We start from the raw sequence: 20,173 nt of genomic DNA, 5'->3' as shown, positions 1-20,173 counted from the left end.
TCCTATTTTAGTACAATTATTTAGTAGGCAAAATGATACATCTGTATAATAGAGCTTAAATATCTGCATAATAGGAATAAATCTGCAGATTTCTGCACGTTAGTGTGTCAGTGTTTCATAAAAGTAGGAGGAAGTCTTGTCAGATTGAGTTTATGTGTCAGTCACGTGTAAAAAAATATTTTAAAAATTAAAGGTCTTTGAAAGGAGCGTCGGACTGTGCCGCACTGTTTTCTATCAATTTAATCACGATTTGGAACGATCGTGACGTTACCTGTTCTGATGGGCGGGGCTTGGCCTCAGAGCCAATAGTATAAGCCGTTAACTTGATTGACAGTCGTGATACCCAATCAGTGTTATTTCTATTACGACAACTCCGCTCTTGGACCCTGGCGCTGGAGTTTTTGTGGCTGTGAGAAATCTGTCGGCCTCTGGGAGTCTGTTGGCCACCAACATCCTGGAGACGTGAGAGGAGGATATCATCTTGTGTGGATTAAATTCACTGAATTGTCGCAGAGACTCTGCGTTCATCTCGGAGATACCAGGTTATGAAAGCAGGGAGCTGCTCGCGCCTCCTAACCCCTTTTAAGCTAGCTGTCTCCAGTAACAAACGTCTGTCATATCGGTGGTTTTTGCAACCAAACCCTCTGAGGGTGAACTAGCTTAGCTGGGGTTTCTTTATATGGACCTGGAATAGCTGTGCTGATATTTCTCCTCGGATAATCCAACCGGGACCCAGACTGGCACACCCTCAGCCGGGTCCGGATTCCTGGCCGCTGGAAGCCCTCTCAGGTGAGGTGAATGATTAGCCGGCAGCTAGCCAACGCTAACACCTGGGTAGCTTACGGCTAACGGCAGCTCAGGGTGCAGCGTTAAAACCGAATGAGCTTAACGGTGTGTATGTGTGTTGTGTATGTGTGTTGTAGGTATTTTAAAGTGACTCCCAGCAACGTCGAAACGTGTCTATATTCTGTCGTAAAGAACTGTGTAACCTGTCTAATCTAACCTGTCTCCACCCTGATTTTTACAGCATAACTACCCACATCGACTCCTTAATGATTGGATAAACATTATTAAAAAGCAATATTGATTCTGTTGGGCAATTTTCCTGTCATCCCAGAGTAACATCCACACCCCACGGCCCACTGTGGGCGTCGCTGTAGTTTGCGCACATAAAAAAATCCATCTAATTCCTTCAATCAAACACGGATCTTTTTATTATTATATATTTATGGTTTATTTTTCTATTCATAAACGTGATAGAAATCCCTGGAGCATCTGGATGATCCTATATTTAGGCCCCATCAGCAGATGAAGCCACCTGGTTCATGAGAGATCTGAATTGATCAAATCTGACAAGGAGTTTTGCTGAGTTGTGAAATATTTTAGAGCATTTTGCAGTGTTTTTCCTCAGCTGATAAGTAAAAAAGTAACCACTGTTGATGGTAGCAGAAACCTCCACTACTTCTAAAATGAACTGTTCAGAGTTCAAGAGTCATTGGACAGGAGCAGCAACACACACCTGGTCCTGTCATGGTAAATAGTCCCAGAAGTTATTGCTATAAACAATACTATTGTTGTCTTGAGTTCATTTTCAAGTAATACAATGGTAATGGCATAATAATGCAAGAACATTTTATTCTCCAAGATCAATAAACTTTAAATTATATTGAGTATTCAACACTAAAGCTGGAAGACCTTTTATAGATCCAAAATAAACAAACAAAACAACAGAAATGACAAGTCTATGCAAACAAAAAGGTGCAAGTTGAGACCAAAGAAGACCCTTATCATCCAGTTTTTGGTAGAAAGAGAAAAACAATAAATTATGAAAATGGAAGTTATTGAGCATATTTTAATTTATTATGCAATTAACTGAGTTATTGTAACACACTTACACACATCTAATGTGAATTTGGATTCAAGCTAGTGATGCAGTGGACTTCTTCACATGTAGAAGGTAACCACAGTATTGGAGAATCAACAACTATGTAATCAATCAGGATGGCGGTATGATTATTTCTTAATATGCATAAGAAATATTACGCATATTAATATTTACGCAATATTAATATGCAATATTATGCAATAGTTTAGATAGAATAGATAGATTGATACGAATTTTAGAATATAAATCTAAAATAAAGAATCACCTTTATTGGCCAGTATCATGTGCAGAAAGAGAATTTGGCTTGGTCTGCACACAGACATAAAGAATAAATATATATAATTAGTAGGGCTGGAAAATATATCACTATGTCAGTCAATATTGATAAGTATTGATTAGGTTTTTGTTTTAAATATGTGAAATACTGCCAAACTGCTGATGCTACTTTTCCTGCTTTATCCAGTTTCCTTTTGAGCTGTTTTACTTTTTTCTACTGTCACTCCATGCCGTTGTTGTTGTTGTTAAGAGGTACTATGGCGACACTGCAACTACAAAGTTACTGAGTTACAGGTTGTCGCTTGGTAACCAAAGCATAAATTAGTTGGTTAGTGACATGACTAAAGCCTTTCTTCTGACTACATCGCCCAGAATGCTGTGCGGTTCTGGATCAGACTTCACTGAAATTATTGAACATTCTATTGATTGTATTTTCTATTGGTACTAATCACTTGTCTATTGTGATTGTTGTTGTTTTTGTGTTACAATTTTTCTGTATAATGTTTTCCACTTTTCTGTCATCACATCCTCACCTCTGTAGTATATCAGTAATTTCTCCGCCATGCATCTTGGCTGAATGACCGCTGTTCAGATCAAACTTCAGGAGCTTTCTGAGTGTTGATATTTTAAAATGAAACCACATAAGGTGGATTTTGCATCGCACACCTGCTTCTATTTGGACTGTTTCACTTTGCCGTCCTGGGATGACCCCGCCATCTTTATTTCTATATCAACTGACTTCGCTCAAGGATGACTGGCAACTCCCTCTTCTGGATGGCAATCACACTGAAAAAAGATTAATCAAATTGAACTAATTTTAATCTAAAGTACAATTAATTGGAAATTCATATTCAGAATCTGTTTTATTGATATTTTGTGCACAATCAAGAAATTTGACTTTGGTTTTCAACTGCTCAAATACAAACATAAAGAAAACATCTGTAAACTTTTTACAGGAATAAAATAAAGATAGGAACAATATGCATGTGTATTTGCAGTCATTTTTTCCACATATATAAATCAAATAAACCACAGAATGGTTGTTGAAGCATTGAATTAAAATATTACTTATTTTTTCCCCCAAGAGAGAAGAATAATCAACGTAGGCTGTAAGGGAGAAGAAACTCTCTGTGGAAACAGCCCTCATATGAAGGTTTAAGTTTAAAGTGTCCAGAATGTGTAGGATCAGCAGAGATGCTAGCTCCCCTCTTCCTGACCTCAAACCTATAAAAGTGCTCGATGGAGGGGAGGCCAGCCATTGCAGTTTGGACCTGTCCTTTTTAGTATGTGAACCAAAACACACAGCAATGGACGAACACAGAACAGACAGAATAATGGCCGTGTAGAAGATGATCAGCAGCTCCTTTGGTTGGCTGTGCTTTTTGTGTTGCCACAGGAAATACAGCATCACCTCAGATCATAAGATTCCCTTATGTCGGCTCAGATCAGTCATCACTTCACTGCTGCTCATTGTACAAAATGCTGCTTCTTCAATGTGAAACTATAAAACAGGAAGATAGAAATCCATTTCTATCTGGAGAACTCTTCATGATGGGTAATATCGTTATGAATACAATAGAAATACACTTTATTGTACCAAATTTAGTTATAACAGAAGCAAAATGACATAACGGCATGCAGATTCACACAAAGATGAGTATCAAAAATAAAAATACAAAATAATATATTGTACAGGAAGGGCAAAATTACAACATAATGGCATTTGAAAGAACCTATTGTTTTTGTTGGTTTCAGTTTCCACATTATTTATTTTACATTGACTGTTTTAGTCCTAATTACAGATTAAACAAATTAAAGTTGTGTTGTTTCTACATGTTTGACCAAACTTTTGACACTATTGGTGTATTTAAATGTGCTCTACTGGTGCAGAGTTACCAAATAAATTTGTATTTCAGTACATTTCCATCTGTATTTTAAAAAAAAAAAGTTTTAAATCAATTCAGCTCTGCTTCTTTTGTTTACTAAACCTTTAATATCGTATCAGAAGTGAAAAAGTGGATCAGTTCATAACTAACAAAGCTTTACATAGTCCTATCATAATAGGACATTTTACCAGATGATAAATTGTTTCAGAAGTTATTGCGATAAACGATAATATTGTTCTGAGGCAATTTTCAAGTAATATAATGGTAATGGCATAACAATAATGCAAGAACACATTCTCAAAGATCAAAAAACTTTAATTCTTAAATGAACATTTAACACTGGAACTGGAAGACATTTTGAATATAAAAATTAATGAATCAACAGAGATAACTAATAAAATTAGTTATGAAGTCTCTGTAAACAAAAATGTCCTTAAAATACATGATAGTTGAGACCAAAACAACAAACTAAAGACTTGTCTTCCAGTTTTTGGTAGAAATGAAGAAACGAGAATCATGCAAATAGAAATTATTTGATTTGTTTTATTTATCATGTGATTAATTGATTTATTACTTATTGTGACAGGCCGAGTATCTCATGTTTTCTCATTGTGTTTTATCTCTGTAGGTGGAGCATCCTGACCAACCATCAGAGAACAGGATTGAACGAGGAAGGAGGGAATCCCTCTGTCCTGTTTTTGAAGAGGAAACTCTGAACCCATCTGTCAAGAATCTCCTCTTCATTTTGTTGCGGTTCGTTTTAGCACTTTCCTCCAGAGAGGCGTATTCCCCTAAGGGTCAAGTTTGTAGCGCTGTTATCCAAGCCTCAGTTCTCTCTGAAGGGCCGAGCGAGTAGAGGGAAGTCCCTGGAGAAGGAGGCGAAGAGGAAAACCGCCTATAGCTGTTACATAACCAACAGCCACGGTCAAGCCCACCGTCATCAGCAACGGCTTTAGTCCTGCCACATTTCTGCCCTGAAATGAGATAATTACCCTACATCATCACTGAGTGTAACGACTCAGCAGCTGCACGTGCATGGATACTAATGGATGGTCTGCTGGATTTAGCCCTGCGTGTTTTGGGAAGAAGTGCTCGGTGGCTTCCTGCTTTTTGCCCTGCGATCGCCTCGGGAATGTAGCCGGCAGGTGAGGTGGTTTCAGCCGGCCACCGCTGGGGTTTAGGGATGCCCCGACACAGGAAAACCAGACTCCTCCTGCACTGGCCCGCATACAGACTGCTCTGTCTGACACACGTCCTGGACTGAAGCTCCAACACGCTAAGAAAAGGGGGTTGGCATAATTTTTTTTTTATTTGCAACCATTTTGCTGCATTTCTTTTTTGCTGTTTTTTTTTATTTTTTTGGATGCGGATGTGTGGAGCTGTCGATGTAATCTGAAGAAGACCACAGAGAAGAAGAAAACAGCGCGCCTCAGCAAATCATTCCTCTCTGTTCTTTGTTTCTGCCTCACTTGGTTTATTTTTTTTTCTCTCTTTTGTTTCCACCTGAACAGGTCTACCTCTGCCTACATACCTCATTTATATTCCCAATCAAGCTACATCTGGCCACATCAGGGTGATGCTCTGCTGGAATGACTTTCATTCAAAGGGTCCAAACACTTTTTTTAACAGAAATTTTATTCCACTACAAAGATTTCTGCCAAGCCTGTGATCATTGAGTTGAACATCATTCCCTTCAACTCACTTCTTCTGCTAAAAGAATAGTTTCTACTCTTCAACATGTTTGTTTGCATCGTTTTGGGCCAAAACACAAATTCCTTTGCATAATCTGTGACTTTTGCAGTCGGGAAAGTAAAAAAAAACAGAGAAAAAAGAAGCATCCACTTTGCTTTTCATGCCGGATGTGGTGCTACCTAAAAGTCAGACCCCTCCTCTCCTTTGCATCCACCCTGTCCCTGTTTTTGCTCTAGAGTCCGCTTATCCCGGAGTGTTAATGACGGACTCCTTAACGTAGTGGTTGGCGAGCGAAAGCACCAATCGCAGCATACAGGAAGTGATGCCAGGTAGCAGCAGTAAGAGCGGAGGGCGGGGTCCATCCTCGTCGCCTCTGCCGCACGCTGTGGTCTCACCCAGCAGGCCCCTCAGACCTTCCCGCTATGTCCCAGTTGCAGCCGCCACCTTCTTCCTCGTTGGGTCCACCACGCTTTTCTTCTGCTTCACGTAAGTCACATTAATACACACAGAGTACCCAAAAAATTGTACTCTAGTAAAAGTAAAAAGTAGCCCTCCAAGAAATTACTCATGTAAGAGTAAAAAAAGTATTTCGTAAAAAGTTTGCTAAAGTACTGAGTCACTAATCAAATTATCAATCATTTAACTTTTAAAAATTGCATTATCAGACGGACCAAAATATAAAGTTAAGTGGAAATTTTGGTATTTTAAGGATGAAAATGACAACAAAATTACACAAAATAATTTTATCCAAATCAGTTTCTTTCAAAAAAAAAAAAAAAACATATGAGACTTTCACAAAAACTGCAGCGATTACAGTGTCTGGTGAATTTTTGGTTAAAACATGTATGTTTTTTATTCAGTGGGTAGAAAATCCAGAAATTTTACTCAAGAGTAGAGATACTTCATAGCAAAATTACTCAAATAAAAAGTACAACGTAGTAAAAATACTCCTAAAAGTGAATTTTTTTCATAAGTTACTCAAATAAACGTATGTAGTTATTACACAACTCTGGCAACAAGGCAGTTCAGAAAGCTTTACATCATAAAGACACAAGAGTATAAAGTCACAGAAAACACCACACAGCTAATAATTGAGAAAACTAGTAAACATTACATTTTGCCATCATTACATATCAAAACATTGGTCAATGTTTAATTTTTATGGTTCAAAAGCAACTTTAGTCTAGATTTAAAGGAACTCAGCGTTTCCAGATTTGTGATGAACAGAGGCTGAATGCTTCTTCTATTTATGGGTAAAAGTGTTTGTTTAATAGCAGAATTAATATAGTTTAGTTTTTGTTTCCAGAATAAAGTCATAATATTACGATAATACAGTCAAAATAATACAAGTATAAAGTCCTTATTGCTTTAGGAAAAATATAATCACAATAATGTTGTTTTTTCTTCTTTTTTTTTTAAACTACACATCATTAAACAAAGTATGAACTATTTAATTGAGAATAACTGTAGTACGCTGTAATAATATTTTATCAATCAGTTAAAGCAGTTTTCAACGGAAGAAGATTAGGGTCACAAAAAAAATCAGTTTTTTTTTCTCAGAATTTTGACAATTTGAAAAAAAATCTGACTTTAATCTTTTAAGATCAAAAGTAAAAATTCTGACATTTTTCTCAGATTTTTGACTTTTGATGTCAAAAGATTAAAGCCAGAATTGTTTTATCAGTGGCCACAATCTTCTCCTGTAGTTTTCATATGCATTCTGCTGAATTACATCAATGTGAAATGATGTTCAGTATTATTTAACTTTAAGAAGTACTCATTGAGTGCAGAGGTTTGTTAACAGGTTTTATCAACCCGTTTTACCACAACAGACCCTTTGAGGACATTCATAATGTTGATTTGGCCCAAAGTAAGTTTGACTCCCTGCTCTGAAGGAATCAGGAGTAACCATCTCAGACAGTTTTATGGGGTTTGCAAACATGATCAGTTTAATCTTTTCGATGATTTCCCATTCCCGGCTGCCGTTCCTGGTGGCACAAAGCTAAAACCCAAACACTCGTTCTCCGCTGCTCTCTGCAGTTCAGCTCGGCTGCTTGTCACAGAGTGAGAATGTGGAGAAAAGAGGCAAAAGAGCAGCAGTGGGGAAAAAGTGAGGAAAATCTGGTGGAAAGGTGTGATTGTGTATGCAGAGCCGTGCCTCTCTGCATGTATGCATGTGTGTGTGAGATGTAATCTGTGTGTGGTCAGTGCGGTGGCCGGTCAGCTCTGTGGATTAGTGAAGGGAAAATAGGCCAACATCTGTCACCCTGACAAAAGCCCATCATCCAGTCTGTCACTCCGTCTCTGTCCCTGTAGCCCGTCTCGGTCTCAGGTGAACACTGAACATCGGAAATAAAAATTAAACATCTGCTTACAGCTGGGCCTGTCGTAATAAATCACATGACAAATTGAAATAAACTCAATAATTTCTATTTCTTTCCAACAAAAACTACTGGATGATAAAAGTTTAAAGACAAAAGCTCCTGTATGTTGCTGAGAGGTTTTCTATTGGTTTTCTCTTATTTCAAGTGTACTGAGATATTTGCAGTATAAACTAGAACAAAAATACTTGATAAGATTTCATGTTTTTGCAGTGATTGGAAACAAATGGCGCACTGAAAACAGTAGTTTAGCCGAAAGTCTTTTATCTACTTTTTTCCTAATTTAATTTGTCGATTATTTTTTCCTCTTATTTCATTTGTTGTATCTTGTTTCATTTCTGCTCATGTTTTTAAACTCTTACTCTTGATTTTTCTGTGAAGCACTCTGAATGGTCTTGTACATGAAATGTGCTGTATAAATAAATTTGCCTTACCAAACCGCACCGACCCGATCTGCATCAGTCAGAGAAAACGTGTGATATTTTGGTTTCTGACGCGGTGCCGTTGGGGTTTCAGGTGCCCGTGGCTTTCTGAGCAGTTCTCCGTCGCCGTTCCCATCTACAATGGAGTCATCTTCCTGTTTGTTTTGGCTAACTTCTGCATGGCCACATTCATGGACCCCGGCATTTTCCCAAGAGGTGAGCGAATGAAAGTCGTTATAGAGGAGGTAGAAGCCTCCAAACTTAACTTACTGGTTTCATTTTTAAATCTAAAAATGCGCGCTGTCCCTGCAGCGGACGAAGATGAGGACAAAGAGGATGATTTCCGCGCTCCGCTCTACAAAACGGTGGAGATCAGAGGGATTCAGGTCCGGATGAAATGGTGCTCAACTTGTCGTTTCTACAGACCACCCCGCTGCTCCCACTGCTCCGTCTGTGACAACTGTGTGGAGGTGCATTCAAGGACACACACACACACACACACACTCATAAAAGCTGTTCTTATTGTTTGTCGTCATCTGTCTCTGACTAGATCAGAGTGATTCGAGTCAGAAGTACCAAAAATAACCTAAAATCAATCAAAAAATGTAGTTTGGTTTCAATAAATCAATTTATCGCATGAAAATATAAACAAACTCCATTTCCATTTGCATGATTTATCGTTTTTCTCTTTTATGTCTTTTTCTACCAAAATCTGAATAACAGTCTTCAATCTGGTGCTTTGGTCTCAACTAGCCTTTATTAAGTTTCATTATAGTTGCACTTCAACTGTGAGGGACAGAATCCAAAAGAAACAAACAGAAAATCAAATTATTATTATTATTAATTGAATGAAATAAATATTTAATACAGTTTTGTTGACAAAGGTGGAACAGCCTGCTTCAAGCAGATCTAAATGTGTTATTCCAACTGTTTATTTGCACAGCTCTAAACTCGACACTTTAATAGCTCTAACCAACGATAGCTGAGGGAATCTTGTTTTATTTGTGACTCTTCAGGAGTTCGACCATCACTGTCCATGGGTGAACAACTGCATCGGCAGGAGGAACTACCGCTACTTCTTCCTGTTCCTGCTGTCTCTGACGGCTCACATCATGGCCGTGTTTGGGTTTGGCCTGCTCTTTATTCTCTGTCAGCGGCAGAACATCAACCACCTGCACGCCATCGTTACGTATCCTTTAACGGTTTTTAACTGTCCCATTTATTCACCAATTAGTCTGTAATGTTTGGTTAATGTGCACTAACAAACGGAGGTATTGATCTACCAAAAACATGACCAATTATATAAGAGAAACAAAAACATTAGGACAAAGACGAACCAACATAACCACATGGTGTCACAACAAAAACAATGACATTGCTAAACATATGTTGATTGGGATAATATAAAAGGCGCCTTATGGGGACATTTTGCTTCATGTTCTTACATATTTATTGAAACTAGATGAAAAACTAAAGTGTGATCCAGTGTGTGCTCCACTGCAGGCCTGTGTTGTTCATCCTCCTTGACCCGCTGTGCTGCCAGGCTGGCTGTAATGTGTGTTGCAGGCTTATTCCTCATCCCCGTCGCCGGGCTCACCGGTTTCCACGTCGTGCTCGTGGCCAGAGGCAGAACAACCAACGAGCAGGTAGAAAACACGGAGGATTGTTCCCGCTGTTGGCTTCAGAGATTACTCGCCAGAACATTCACAAGGTTTTCAGTTCTGACGCTGCGGTTTTGACGACCTGTCGCTTCGACTTTAGGTGACAGGAAAGTTTCGAGGGGGAGTGAATCCTTTCACTAATGGCTGCTGGAGGAATGTCTCTCATGTTCTCTGCAGCTCCCAGGCACCGAGGTGAGTTTTTTAAACTACTTCTGTAGGTACAGAGTAAAATCTGCGGAAAGGCCGAATCCAGATGTAGCCAGACATTTGAGAAAACAAATACTTTTTTAATGTGTTTTGACCTTGCAAAAACAGTTTTCTTGTGGGTGTTTCTTTTTATAACAAGATGCAAAGTTTCTTAAAACAAAGTTCCTCATTATATCAAAGCGACTTTTAAATCTAGATACAAAGAGAAAGTTTCTTCTTTTATGGAGGTAAAAATACATTCCACTGACAGGTTGACTTGTTAAAAGGCTATAAAGTTTCACTGATGACTCTCCTTTTCACCTCATTTCTTCTAGACAATGTCAAAGAATCCCAAAAGGTTTTGATGTTTTTCTGTTACAACCTTTCTTATTTAAAAGAAGATATATATTTGTTTTAATAAGATAAATCTCATTGAAGCGAGTTCTCCTTTCACTGAGTTTAGCATCTTGCTATAAAACGTTTTTCTCGTTTTTTTATTTGGCTAAAACATGAACATTTTCTTGGTTTAACAAGTTTTGCATCTTGTTAAAGCTGATTTTTTTTCTAATTTCATCAAGTTTTTTTTCTTTAAATCTCACTAAAATGTGAAATTGTTTATTGCTTCACCGCCATGCTGTCTCTGCAGGTACTTGGGCAGGAAGAAGTGCGTGCAGAACGTGAGTGTGCAGCCTCCGTTTCTGCGGCTGCAGCTCACCGAGGCTCAACTGGCAGCCAAAATCCTGGACAACGGCATCCAGGGAGACCTGCACCGGGTGAGAGCGACACGCCTGCTACCGGGGAAACGCCTCCAGCTTTAGCTAATTGTTTAGTCTGCTGCTGAACAGATGCTTTGCATGTGTGGGAAGTAGATAGCTTTGCATACAGGATGGCAGGAGGAGGTTTAATCATTTGGTTCTCCAGATTTAAATGAGTTATTGTTTGAATGTGTCACACATGAACATCCTGCAGCCTGACTGAACACGAGCTGAAAGGGAGAAGGAAGAAGAAAAATATTTTATAAACCGGCCCCTTTCTCAATAATTACACCGTTTTCTGGGCCACATATCCATTAAATTAACAATGTAAACTTTGGTTAAAACATGTTTTGTTTGACTTGCAGAAAATCCAGAAATTTTCTCAAGTAAGAGGAGAAATACTTCATAATAAAATTACTAGAGTAAAAAGTACAGCATAGTAAAAATACTACTAAAAGTACATTATTTCAAAAACGTTACTGAAGTACATGTAATTGAGTAAATGTATCTAGTTACTTGCCAACTCCTTCGCATCCTGGCTGCCGTGTAGAAGAATCCGCTGTTTTCTGTTTTAAAATCAAAGTTTGGAGGAAACATTTACAGCTGCTAGACACACTGTGTGAGTCAATTACTGTACTGTTGAGCTGAAGTTGGTGAGTTTTCATGTGTGTTATTTTTTTAAATTAAAGTTTTATTATCATGTGTGCTCTGGTTCTGCAGTCCAAGTCCAGTCTTGAGATGATGGAGAGTCAGTCATGTGACGCCGAGCCGCCTCCGCCTCCGAAACCAGAGCTGCGTTACCCTGGAATCGGCCAAAGGAACGCAGAAGGTAACAAACATCACCGACCTCCGACTGCAGCTCCTCTTCCATAAATGAAGACATTATTCTCGATTTTAATTGAATTTTTGGTTTTTAACGGTTTAATTTTTGGAAAATATTAATCTTCTTCTCAGTCTGAGCTAGTGAAGCCAGCATGCTCCAGGCCTCCCATCCCGTTTGACATGTGTGTTTTACAGATTTTATTTATTTGGAATTTGAATTAAGATCAAATCTTTGATGAAATATTAGTGCCATTTACTAAAAAGTCATAATATTACAATAATACAGTTGTAGCAATGTGAGAAAGTAGGAATAATACGAGAAAAAAGCCACTAATATCACAGGATAAAATCGGAATGTTATGAGAACTGTTACACGGAAAATAACAAAAAAATTAAAACGAGCCTGTTTTGAAGCTGCACTTTGGTTCTGGTTTTACAGATGAATAAATACTTCATCTTTTAACACATCAGCATCAAATTGTTATCAGTAGCAGAACTTTTAAATGATTATGCAAACGACTGAATCACAGACTGAGGTTTCAATTCATTGAAATTACTTTTTCTACCAATTTCTAAGATGTTCTTCTGGTAAAATCGCATCTTTGTTCTGCCAATATGATTATATTCTCATAATTAAACAAAAAAATCTTGTCGCTTGGTCATAACACTCTGTCATGATTGGAATACAAGACAGTGAGATTTTCTTTATATTAAAATCGGATCTGGTATTAAAAAACGAAAGATTTTTCTCTGCGATGTGTTTCCTGTGTTGATGCCTTCCTGCAGAGTGCAGCCTGCTGGGCAAAGCTCCTCCCACCCCCACCATGTATAAGTACCGGCCCACTTACAGCCCGGGGAAGAACCACACGACTCTCACTCATGCTTACGCCAACCAGGTAACGATCCGCCAGCGGAGAAACCAGGCAGAACCTGCCGTCTGTTTCTGCTCCATTTCTCTTCGTTTCTGCTTCTTTTATCGCATCAATCTAATGCATTTCCATTTTTTATTTTATGTTTTTCCTTTTGATTTTCCGTTGCCCATCTTGGTTTCAGTGGCTTACTTTTGATCAGTATCAGTAAGTGATTATTTTAAAATCATTTTTCTCTCTTCGTCTGGAGCGTGGTTTTCCTGTTCCCTTCCTGTTTGATCTGGACATGGGTCAAATACTGAACAGAACCTTTCAGAACCTTTTCCCAGACAAAAATGGCTGCCTCTAGTAGTACACTGCAAAAACACGCAGTGTCTTTATTTAGCATTTTTGATCTAGTTTCTCGTGCAAATATCATAGTACACTTAAAATAATACAAAACTAAATTACAAATAACTTCTCAGGAAGAAATATGAGATTTTTTTAAGTCAATATTTTTTTTATTATTGATGAAAAAGTAATTGTTTCATTGGCAGATTAATTCAATTATAACGACATTTTTTTAAACGATCATAAGACATTTTTTCCTGTTTTCCTGTTTCAGCATTTAGCTTCTACATCTTCCTGTATAAAGGTTTTTTATGAGTTAGTTTTGTCTTATTTCAAATGTATTAAGCTGTTTGGAATAGAAACTGGATCAAAATTACTTGGCACCATTTTGAGTTTTTACAGTGTAGCTGCGTTTCCATTGACAATATAATTGCTCAAATAGAAATTACGGAAATGAATTTGCTTAATTGAAACACGCCATTTTAGAAAAATCTAATGTTTTGTGCTAAAAAGGATCAGCTATGTTAAAATAAATCTATTTCACGAAACGGCAATTTAAACACTTTTTTAAAATCACGTGATCAACAACCAGATATTACAACTACAGGTGAGTTTTCAGCCTTCTTTTAATTGAAGGAGCTCAGTGTTTCAGCAGTGTTTCAGTTTCTGTAAGTTTGTTTTAGATTGAAGGAGCACAGAAGCTGAATGCTGCTTCTCCATGTTTGGTTCTGGTTCTAGGAATGCAGAGCAGAACCAGAACCAGAAGACCTGAGAGGTCTGGAAGGTTGCTACGACAACGACAGGTGTTTATTGTGTTTTGGTGCCAAGCCATTCAGTGATTTATAAGTTAACTGAAGTATTTAAGTCTTTTAGATTTTGTCTCTAACGGTTGTACCTATGATGACAAGTTGAAGTTACCAGCTGCCTCTGCACATTCATTTGGATTTATTCTCAGTATTTGTCCCCATGTCTGGTCCAGATCCACCTGACTCTCCAGCAGTATCCAGAACTCCTCTCCTGTTTCTCCAGAATAAAAAGTTTTCCTTTCTGATTAGAACCAGTCTGTCTCCTGTTGCTGTCGTCATCAGTTTATTGTTAATGTGTCTTTAATGTCCTAACAGCCTCCATCTTGTCTGTCTACTTCTACTGTCGTCTTCCTCTGCTGCAAATGCAGAGAATATTTAACTAAACTATATTGTCCTCACATCATTAAAAAGCTTTAAATATCTTAAATTAAGACCTTAAAATGTCTTAAATGCATTTGAAAAGTTTCTCATAGACATCGACGCAAAGAAATCCCTGATCTTTAGGTAAGATTCAAACCAGTTAAGTTCTGGACTGGAGTCCCAGTCGCTTCAATGTACATCATAATTAAGAAAGTTAAATGCTTCATTTGACAGTTAAAAGATTATGCTATAAAATTAAACTATGTACCCAGAGTTGGGTAGTAACTAGTTACATTTACTCAATTACAATTTACCCAAGTAACCTTTTTTTTTTTTTTTTTTTAATGTTTTTTTAGGAGTTTTTTTACTACGCTGTACTTCTTACTTTTACATAATTTTATTATGAGGTATTTTTACTTACTAGAGTAAAATTTCTGGATTTTCTACTCACTTAATGAAGAACAAACATGTTTTAACCAAAAATTCACCAGACAGACACAAACCTGCAGTTTTTATTAAAGTTTCATAAGTTTTTCATTAAAAGAAAAACTTTCTTTTGCTTGACTTTTATCTTTTTTATTGTCATTTTGCTCCTTAAAATCTCAAAATTTCCACTTTCTATCTTTGTCCGTCTGTTATTTTTTTAAATATTAAATGATTGATCAGTTACTCAGTACTTGAGCAGACTTTTTACCAAATACTTTATATTTTTACTCGAGTAATTTCTTTCTTTCCGCTACATTTTACCTTTACTCCAGTAAAAACATGTTGAAGCAGAGCTGCCTCTCCTGAAAACGTGACACCGGTCCTTTAAGTTTCCTCCTCTGCTCAGCGTCTCCTTTCTGTCTCCTCCCTCTTCTGCCTCCTCCAGTTGAGTCGAGGGGAGAGCGTTGGCAGCGCCAGGGACTCGTCCTCCTCCACCTCCTCGCTCCTCCAGGCCAGCCAGCAGCCTGGTTTCCGCTCGCAGCCCAGCCTGGACCGCCGGGACGCGGTGTCGGACCGGGCCGTGGGCGGCGGCGAGCGGAGGGAGGCGGGGCGGGAGGCCGGTGGCGGCGGCGGCATTCCTGGCTACACGCTGGGCGGACGCTCCTACCCGTCCTTCTCGGACCCCACTGTGCTGTCGGCGGTGGCATCCCGGTCCTCCAGCTTGGCTGGCGCCGCCCACGTCTCCGAAGCGACCACCGCCTCCACCAGCTTCAAAAGCTTAGCCAATCAGACGCCGCCGCCTCACCACCCGTCGCGTAACGGCAGCCTGTCGTACGACAGCCTGCTGGCGGGCGAGGACTTTGACAAAGCGGCGGCCCCTGAACCCCCCGCAGGGAGACTCTGTACACCAGCAACAGGCGGCTACGGCTCGCCCTTCCTGTCCCAGCAGAGAGATGCCGACCTGCCGTCCCAGTCCTCCCAGTCTCCCCATCACCATCACCGCTCCTCCCACCACCACCACCCCTTCCTTCATCGCTCCTCCTCCTCGTCTTCCTCCCCGCCTCCCCCGCCAGAGCGGGACCGCCTCCTTGGCGACCCCCACACCGCCCCGGCTGCCAACTCCTCAGCCCCGCTTCCCCCGCACCATCATCACCATCACCACCACCACCACTCCCACCATCATCACCACCACTCCTCCTCCACCTCTTCCTCGTCCTCGCGCCCGCCGCGCTTCGCCGCCCCCCACCACGCCTATCCGTACCGCACCCGCTCCACCGACGTCCCGCTGGGCTCCGGCGGCGCTTCCGCTCGCTCGCCGCTCTCTGCCCACCCCCCGCCGCTGGGCAAGTCGCTGTCGTACTCGAGCGCGGCGGCGGCTGAAATGCAGTACCGCCTGGTCCGCAAGGCGTCGGCGTCGGCCGGCGCGAACGCCGCCGGCGTAGGAGGAGGAGGGGAAGGCGGGGGGATGGGAGGAGCCATACAAGCACCAAAGTGAGTATGACTTTCACCTTTGACCCTGACGATTGGTTTGCTGCTAACTCTGAGAAAGCTACATGCCTGCCAGAAACCGGACTGACTGCTCCTCCTGCTCTTCCTCCTTTTCTCCCTCTCTCCTCCTCTTCCTCCTGCCAGATTTCCTGTGAGTTCCTCCTCTTCCGTTTCTCATCTTCCTCTCATTTGTGAACGTTTTCAAACAGTGAATTTGGTGCCGCCATTTTCTTCAAATCGAACAGAATTACTGTCAAACATTTGTGCAGCACAGATGAAAATTTCTGCCGCTATAATTTTAAAGATACTAATAAAAAAAGCTTCCAGAGGTCAAAAAGGTCAGACCTTCTTCAAATCAGACAAAATTGGTGTCAAATGTTTGTGCAACAAATTTTTTTATTTGTGCTGCTATCATTTCAAAGATGTTATTAAAAGTTTCCAAAGCTCACTGGAGGTCAAACGCCTTAATCCTCCTCACATTTGCAAAATCAAACAAATTTAGTGTTTGTGCAGCAAATATGTATTTGTGTTGCTGTCATTTTAAAGATATTAATAAAGGTTCCCAGAGGTCATGTAAGGTCAGCCAGTTCCCCATTTCCTTCAAATAAGACAATATTGGTGTCGGTCAACTCGACCAAGTTTGTGCAGCAAAAATTTTAGTTTGTGCTGCTTTTGATTTGAAGAGATTAATGAAAGTTTAAAGGTCCAAAGGTCAACCATTAGATTTGAAGGTTTGGGGTCAATTTCACTCGGGTTCGTTTTCATTGTTGTGTTTGATGCTGTTGTTCTTGTGCAGCTCTGTGCTGATGTGTGTTTTTTTTTTATGAGAATACATTAGGCGTTCTCACTTCTTAAAGTTTTATTTCTCTTTAGAATCGAGAATGCAGAGTATAAACAGAAACTAAATCTAAATCACAATTTAGCAATCTCACTCCTTAAGATTGTTTCTCTTTACGATTCTTTTTCCATGTTCCTTAAGTTTTACTGCATTTAAGTACTTCCATGTACTTCAACCAATGTCAACAATTCATATTTCAAAACCTTCAGCTTCTGCTGGAGACTTATGATGCAATTTTTGGTCATTTCAACTTTCATACTTTTTAAAATATTGTAACTTTCTGCCCCATTGAAATACACTGAAATTCTTCAGATTTCTACAAAATTTTGCCCACCGCTGGAATTTGATTAGGAAACACTTTTGCTGATGTATCACAGAAACGACAGCATCTCTGATTTGTTTGGAGTCTGCATGACCTTCTCTTCATATCAACATTCGTTTCCAGTCCTTTCCTTTTCACCGTTTTTTAATTAGGCTGGATCCTTTGACACTGCAGTGTGAAAATGTAACAAATGTTGCACCTCCCAATCCCCAATCAAACCGGACTATCAGGTGTGAAAACACTCCAAGTGAATGGTTTTAGCTAATTTTTATCCAAGTGACACTTGGATAAAAATGTGTGCAAATCTTTGTCTATATTCTGCTAAGGTTAAAACACACACACACACACACACACACAATTTCCAAAGTGCGTTGTTTGTATTGAATAAGAATTTAAATTAAAATTACATGTAAATAAGTTTGCAGCTAGTCATTAAAAATCACGGCAGCAACGGTTACATAAGACATATTTGTTATTCAGCCATGGCACTAACATCATCCATCAGCCAATCAGAGGAGACGTCATGTCTTGTTCAGGTGATGATGCGACAAACTCCTTATACCTGGGAGCCGCTACGTATCCAGCGTTTTGGGGAAATTGTAGTTGCCGTTTTTACAGAAGAGCGTTAGATTCAACATGTTCAAATGACACAACTTGTTATGAACTGAGCAGTACTATGAGATGGAGCCAGCCGCTCATTGTCTGAAATAAAAACCCAAAAACAAACCTTTATCTTTCTACCACTTCCTGTCGTCTTCTGCGTTGTTTCCGCCAGTAGTAACATCTGGGTATTGATGATGTGACTTGTGTGATGTGAAGAAGAGTTTCTGTTGCAGATTTAGTGCAAAAACGTCTTACTGAAATTGCCCTGTTTCCGTATACAATTCCAATTTGCGGACTTGTATAAATTTTAGCAGAACAGGAATGAAATAGTCGATTATCCTGATCCTCCTCTGAAAAACTTCCATCACACCCTAGGCTCTAAATCCTGGTGTTTTTATGCATTTCTCTCATGAACCCAGAGGTGAGCTGATCCAGATGAAACCTCGGAGTCGGACCAATGGTGGCCAGCCCTTTTCCTCCTCTTCCTCCTCCTGCTCCGCCCCTTCCTCCCCTTCTCACCTGATCTCCTCGCCCAGCAGACCTGCCGCAGACCACCTGAGCTCGCCGGTGACTCAGAGTCCGGCCCACAAGCCTCCGGCCGGCGGCGTAAAGAAGGTAACCGGCGTCGGGGGAACCACCTACGAGATCTCCGTATGATTTCCACTTGACTGTTCACCTGAGGAATCTAACTGGATCGTCCTGCCGCCCCCCTTACCTGAAACCATGAATCTGATAAAAAACAAAAAACATTTAACTCATTTCTTGAGTTTTCATCCTTTCTGGAGCTTTAGTTTTTTGGATCCGGATTCTGTTTGGACCTCCAAGAACCTCCTAACATAGGTTTACAAGTGTAGCTTTTCCTACGGTTCAGATGAGCACTTTGGACTTTGTTTAGATCAAATTTGTTTTTTATATTTTAATAAAAACGTCTGGTTTGAGTGACGGTAATCCTGCGCAGACTGTAGGAACCTCATGGGATCGAGTCGAAGGGCTTCTGCGGGAACTAAGCGTAAGATCGGTCGGACGATTATCGGCAGAATCTCCCTCCGTAAATGCAGTGGACTCGGAGCGGGAAACGCTCATGTCACCACATGTTGCCTGATGCATGAGAGTCCCTGTAACCTCTGACCCCTGACCCTATCACACGGAGGAAAAAAAAGGTGCAGCTCTCTGAACTCTGATTCCAGGGAATGCGACATGTCAGCATTGAGGGAGTAAAAAAAAAAACTACGTTCTGATTGCCAGTGTTTTGCTATTTTACTGATTTACTCAATGTGAATTTAATTCCATGTCTGTACAGGATGATGTGTTTTATTATTTTTTTTTAATGTGGATTTATTTTGTAAAACGTTCTTGGCAGACTGGAGCATGCACTGTTTGCCACCGTAGGCTGCTGTCATCAGACTGAGGGACATTTTGTCTGTTTTTGAACAAACTAAAGTGAATATGGAAACTATGTGTTGGCTCTTGAAGGAGCAAAATTTTATAGAAAAGTCTGAGCAATTGCCTTGAAAATTAACATTTCAAGTTATTCTGTTTTTTAATTTTATTTCTTGTATTTAATTTGACCCCTGTTTTATATCAATTTATATGGAAACATAGCTGTTGATAAATGAAGAGTTTTTAAATATTGAAGGGAATGAAAGGAAGAAGGTGTCCCTTCTGATTGGCTGATTTGCTTCAGCCGCTCTTTTTCCAGAATCACAGCTGGAAAATGATCTGGATCCCCGTGAACAATTCAACACGGAACCGTTTGGGGGAAAAAATCCCAGCCACATTTAGAAGAAGATGCCCCGCCGGAGGATTTCGGTGGAAATTTGGATATTTGCATCAAACGGTTCTAAGCAAAGTTGATATTTTGTGGGTGTGTGTGTGTGTGTGTGTGTGCGTGTGTGTGTGTTGGGAGGAACAAAAACATTTCAGATAGAAAGTAATGTGTCAACCTGAGTCTGAAAATAAATGGTTAAATGTGGACAACAGGAGGACATAGTACTCTGTGTTATCAGTTATTTTTAGTGCTTTACATGATCAGAAGGATGCCTGAGGGAGCAGAATTTACTGGATGATAAATTGTTCCAGAAATTATTGCAATAAATGATAATCTTTTGAGACCATCTTCAAGCAAGTTTGCCATCTCAAAGACCAATAAACTTTAATTTGGTAAA

The 20,173-nt window shown here is 39.8% G+C and overlaps 1 protein-coding gene and 1 long non-coding RNA gene across 3 annotated transcripts; both read left to right on the top strand.

Moving 5' to 3' along the window:
* Positions 1-351: 351 nt before the first annotated feature.
* On the top strand, positions 352-19,990 carry zdhhc5a (zDHHC palmitoyltransferase 5a). 2 transcript variants are annotated; one of them, XM_015058875.1, is made up of 13 exons: positions 352-789; positions 4,676-6,225; positions 8,637-8,758; positions 8,855-9,012; positions 9,559-9,731; positions 10,086-10,188; positions 10,304-10,395; positions 11,036-11,162; positions 11,865-11,973; positions 12,753-12,862; positions 15,203-16,248; positions 16,390-16,396; positions 18,428-18,521. In XM_015058875.1, the coding sequence occupies exons 2-13, from the start codon at positions 6,062-6,064 to the stop codon at positions 18,431-18,433; spliced, it is 2,217 nt and encodes a 738-aa protein (XP_014914361.1). In that variant the 5' UTR covers positions 352-789; positions 4,676-6,061; the 3' UTR covers positions 18,434-18,521. The 2 variants fall into 2 exon arrangements, with proteins under 2 accessions (XP_014914361.1, XP_014914360.1); XM_015058874.1 differs by lacking the exon at positions 16,390-16,396 and having other exon boundaries at positions 18,428-19,990.
* Positions 16,403-18,110, top strand: LOC106963784 (uncharacterized). The gene is made up of 2 exons (XR_001428257.1): positions 16,403-16,746; positions 16,804-18,110. It is a non-coding gene; the product is annotated as an uncharacterized LOC106963784 (long non-coding RNA).
* Positions 19,991-20,173: the final 183 nt, after the last annotated feature.

The sequence above is a fragment of the Poecilia latipinna genome, unplaced genomic scaffold (assembly GCF_001443285.1).
Source record: "Poecilia latipinna isolate Pla-1442-1.1 unplaced genomic scaffold, P_latipinna-1.0 Scaffold1580, whole genome shotgun sequence".
Classification (NCBI taxonomy): domain Eukaryota; kingdom Metazoa; phylum Chordata; class Actinopteri; order Cyprinodontiformes; family Poeciliidae; genus Poecilia; species Poecilia latipinna.
The sequence above is the reverse complement of the archived record's forward strand: the minus strand, read 5'-3'. Positions and strand labels throughout refer to the sequence as shown.

Coding starts and splice junctions, on each gene's coding strand:
- zdhhc5a (XM_015058874.1), top strand. CDS start 6,062: ATGCCAGGTAGCAGCAGTAAGAGCGGAGGGCGGGGTCCATCCTCGTCG. Junction 9,013..9,558: donor TCTGTGACAACTGTGTGGAG/GTGCATTCAAGG, acceptor GTGACTCTTCAG/GAGTTCGACCATCACTGTCC. Junction 10,396..11,035: donor TGCAGCTCCCAGGCACCGAG/GTGAGTTTTTTA, acceptor CTGTCTCTGCAG/GTACTTGGGCAGGAAGAAGT.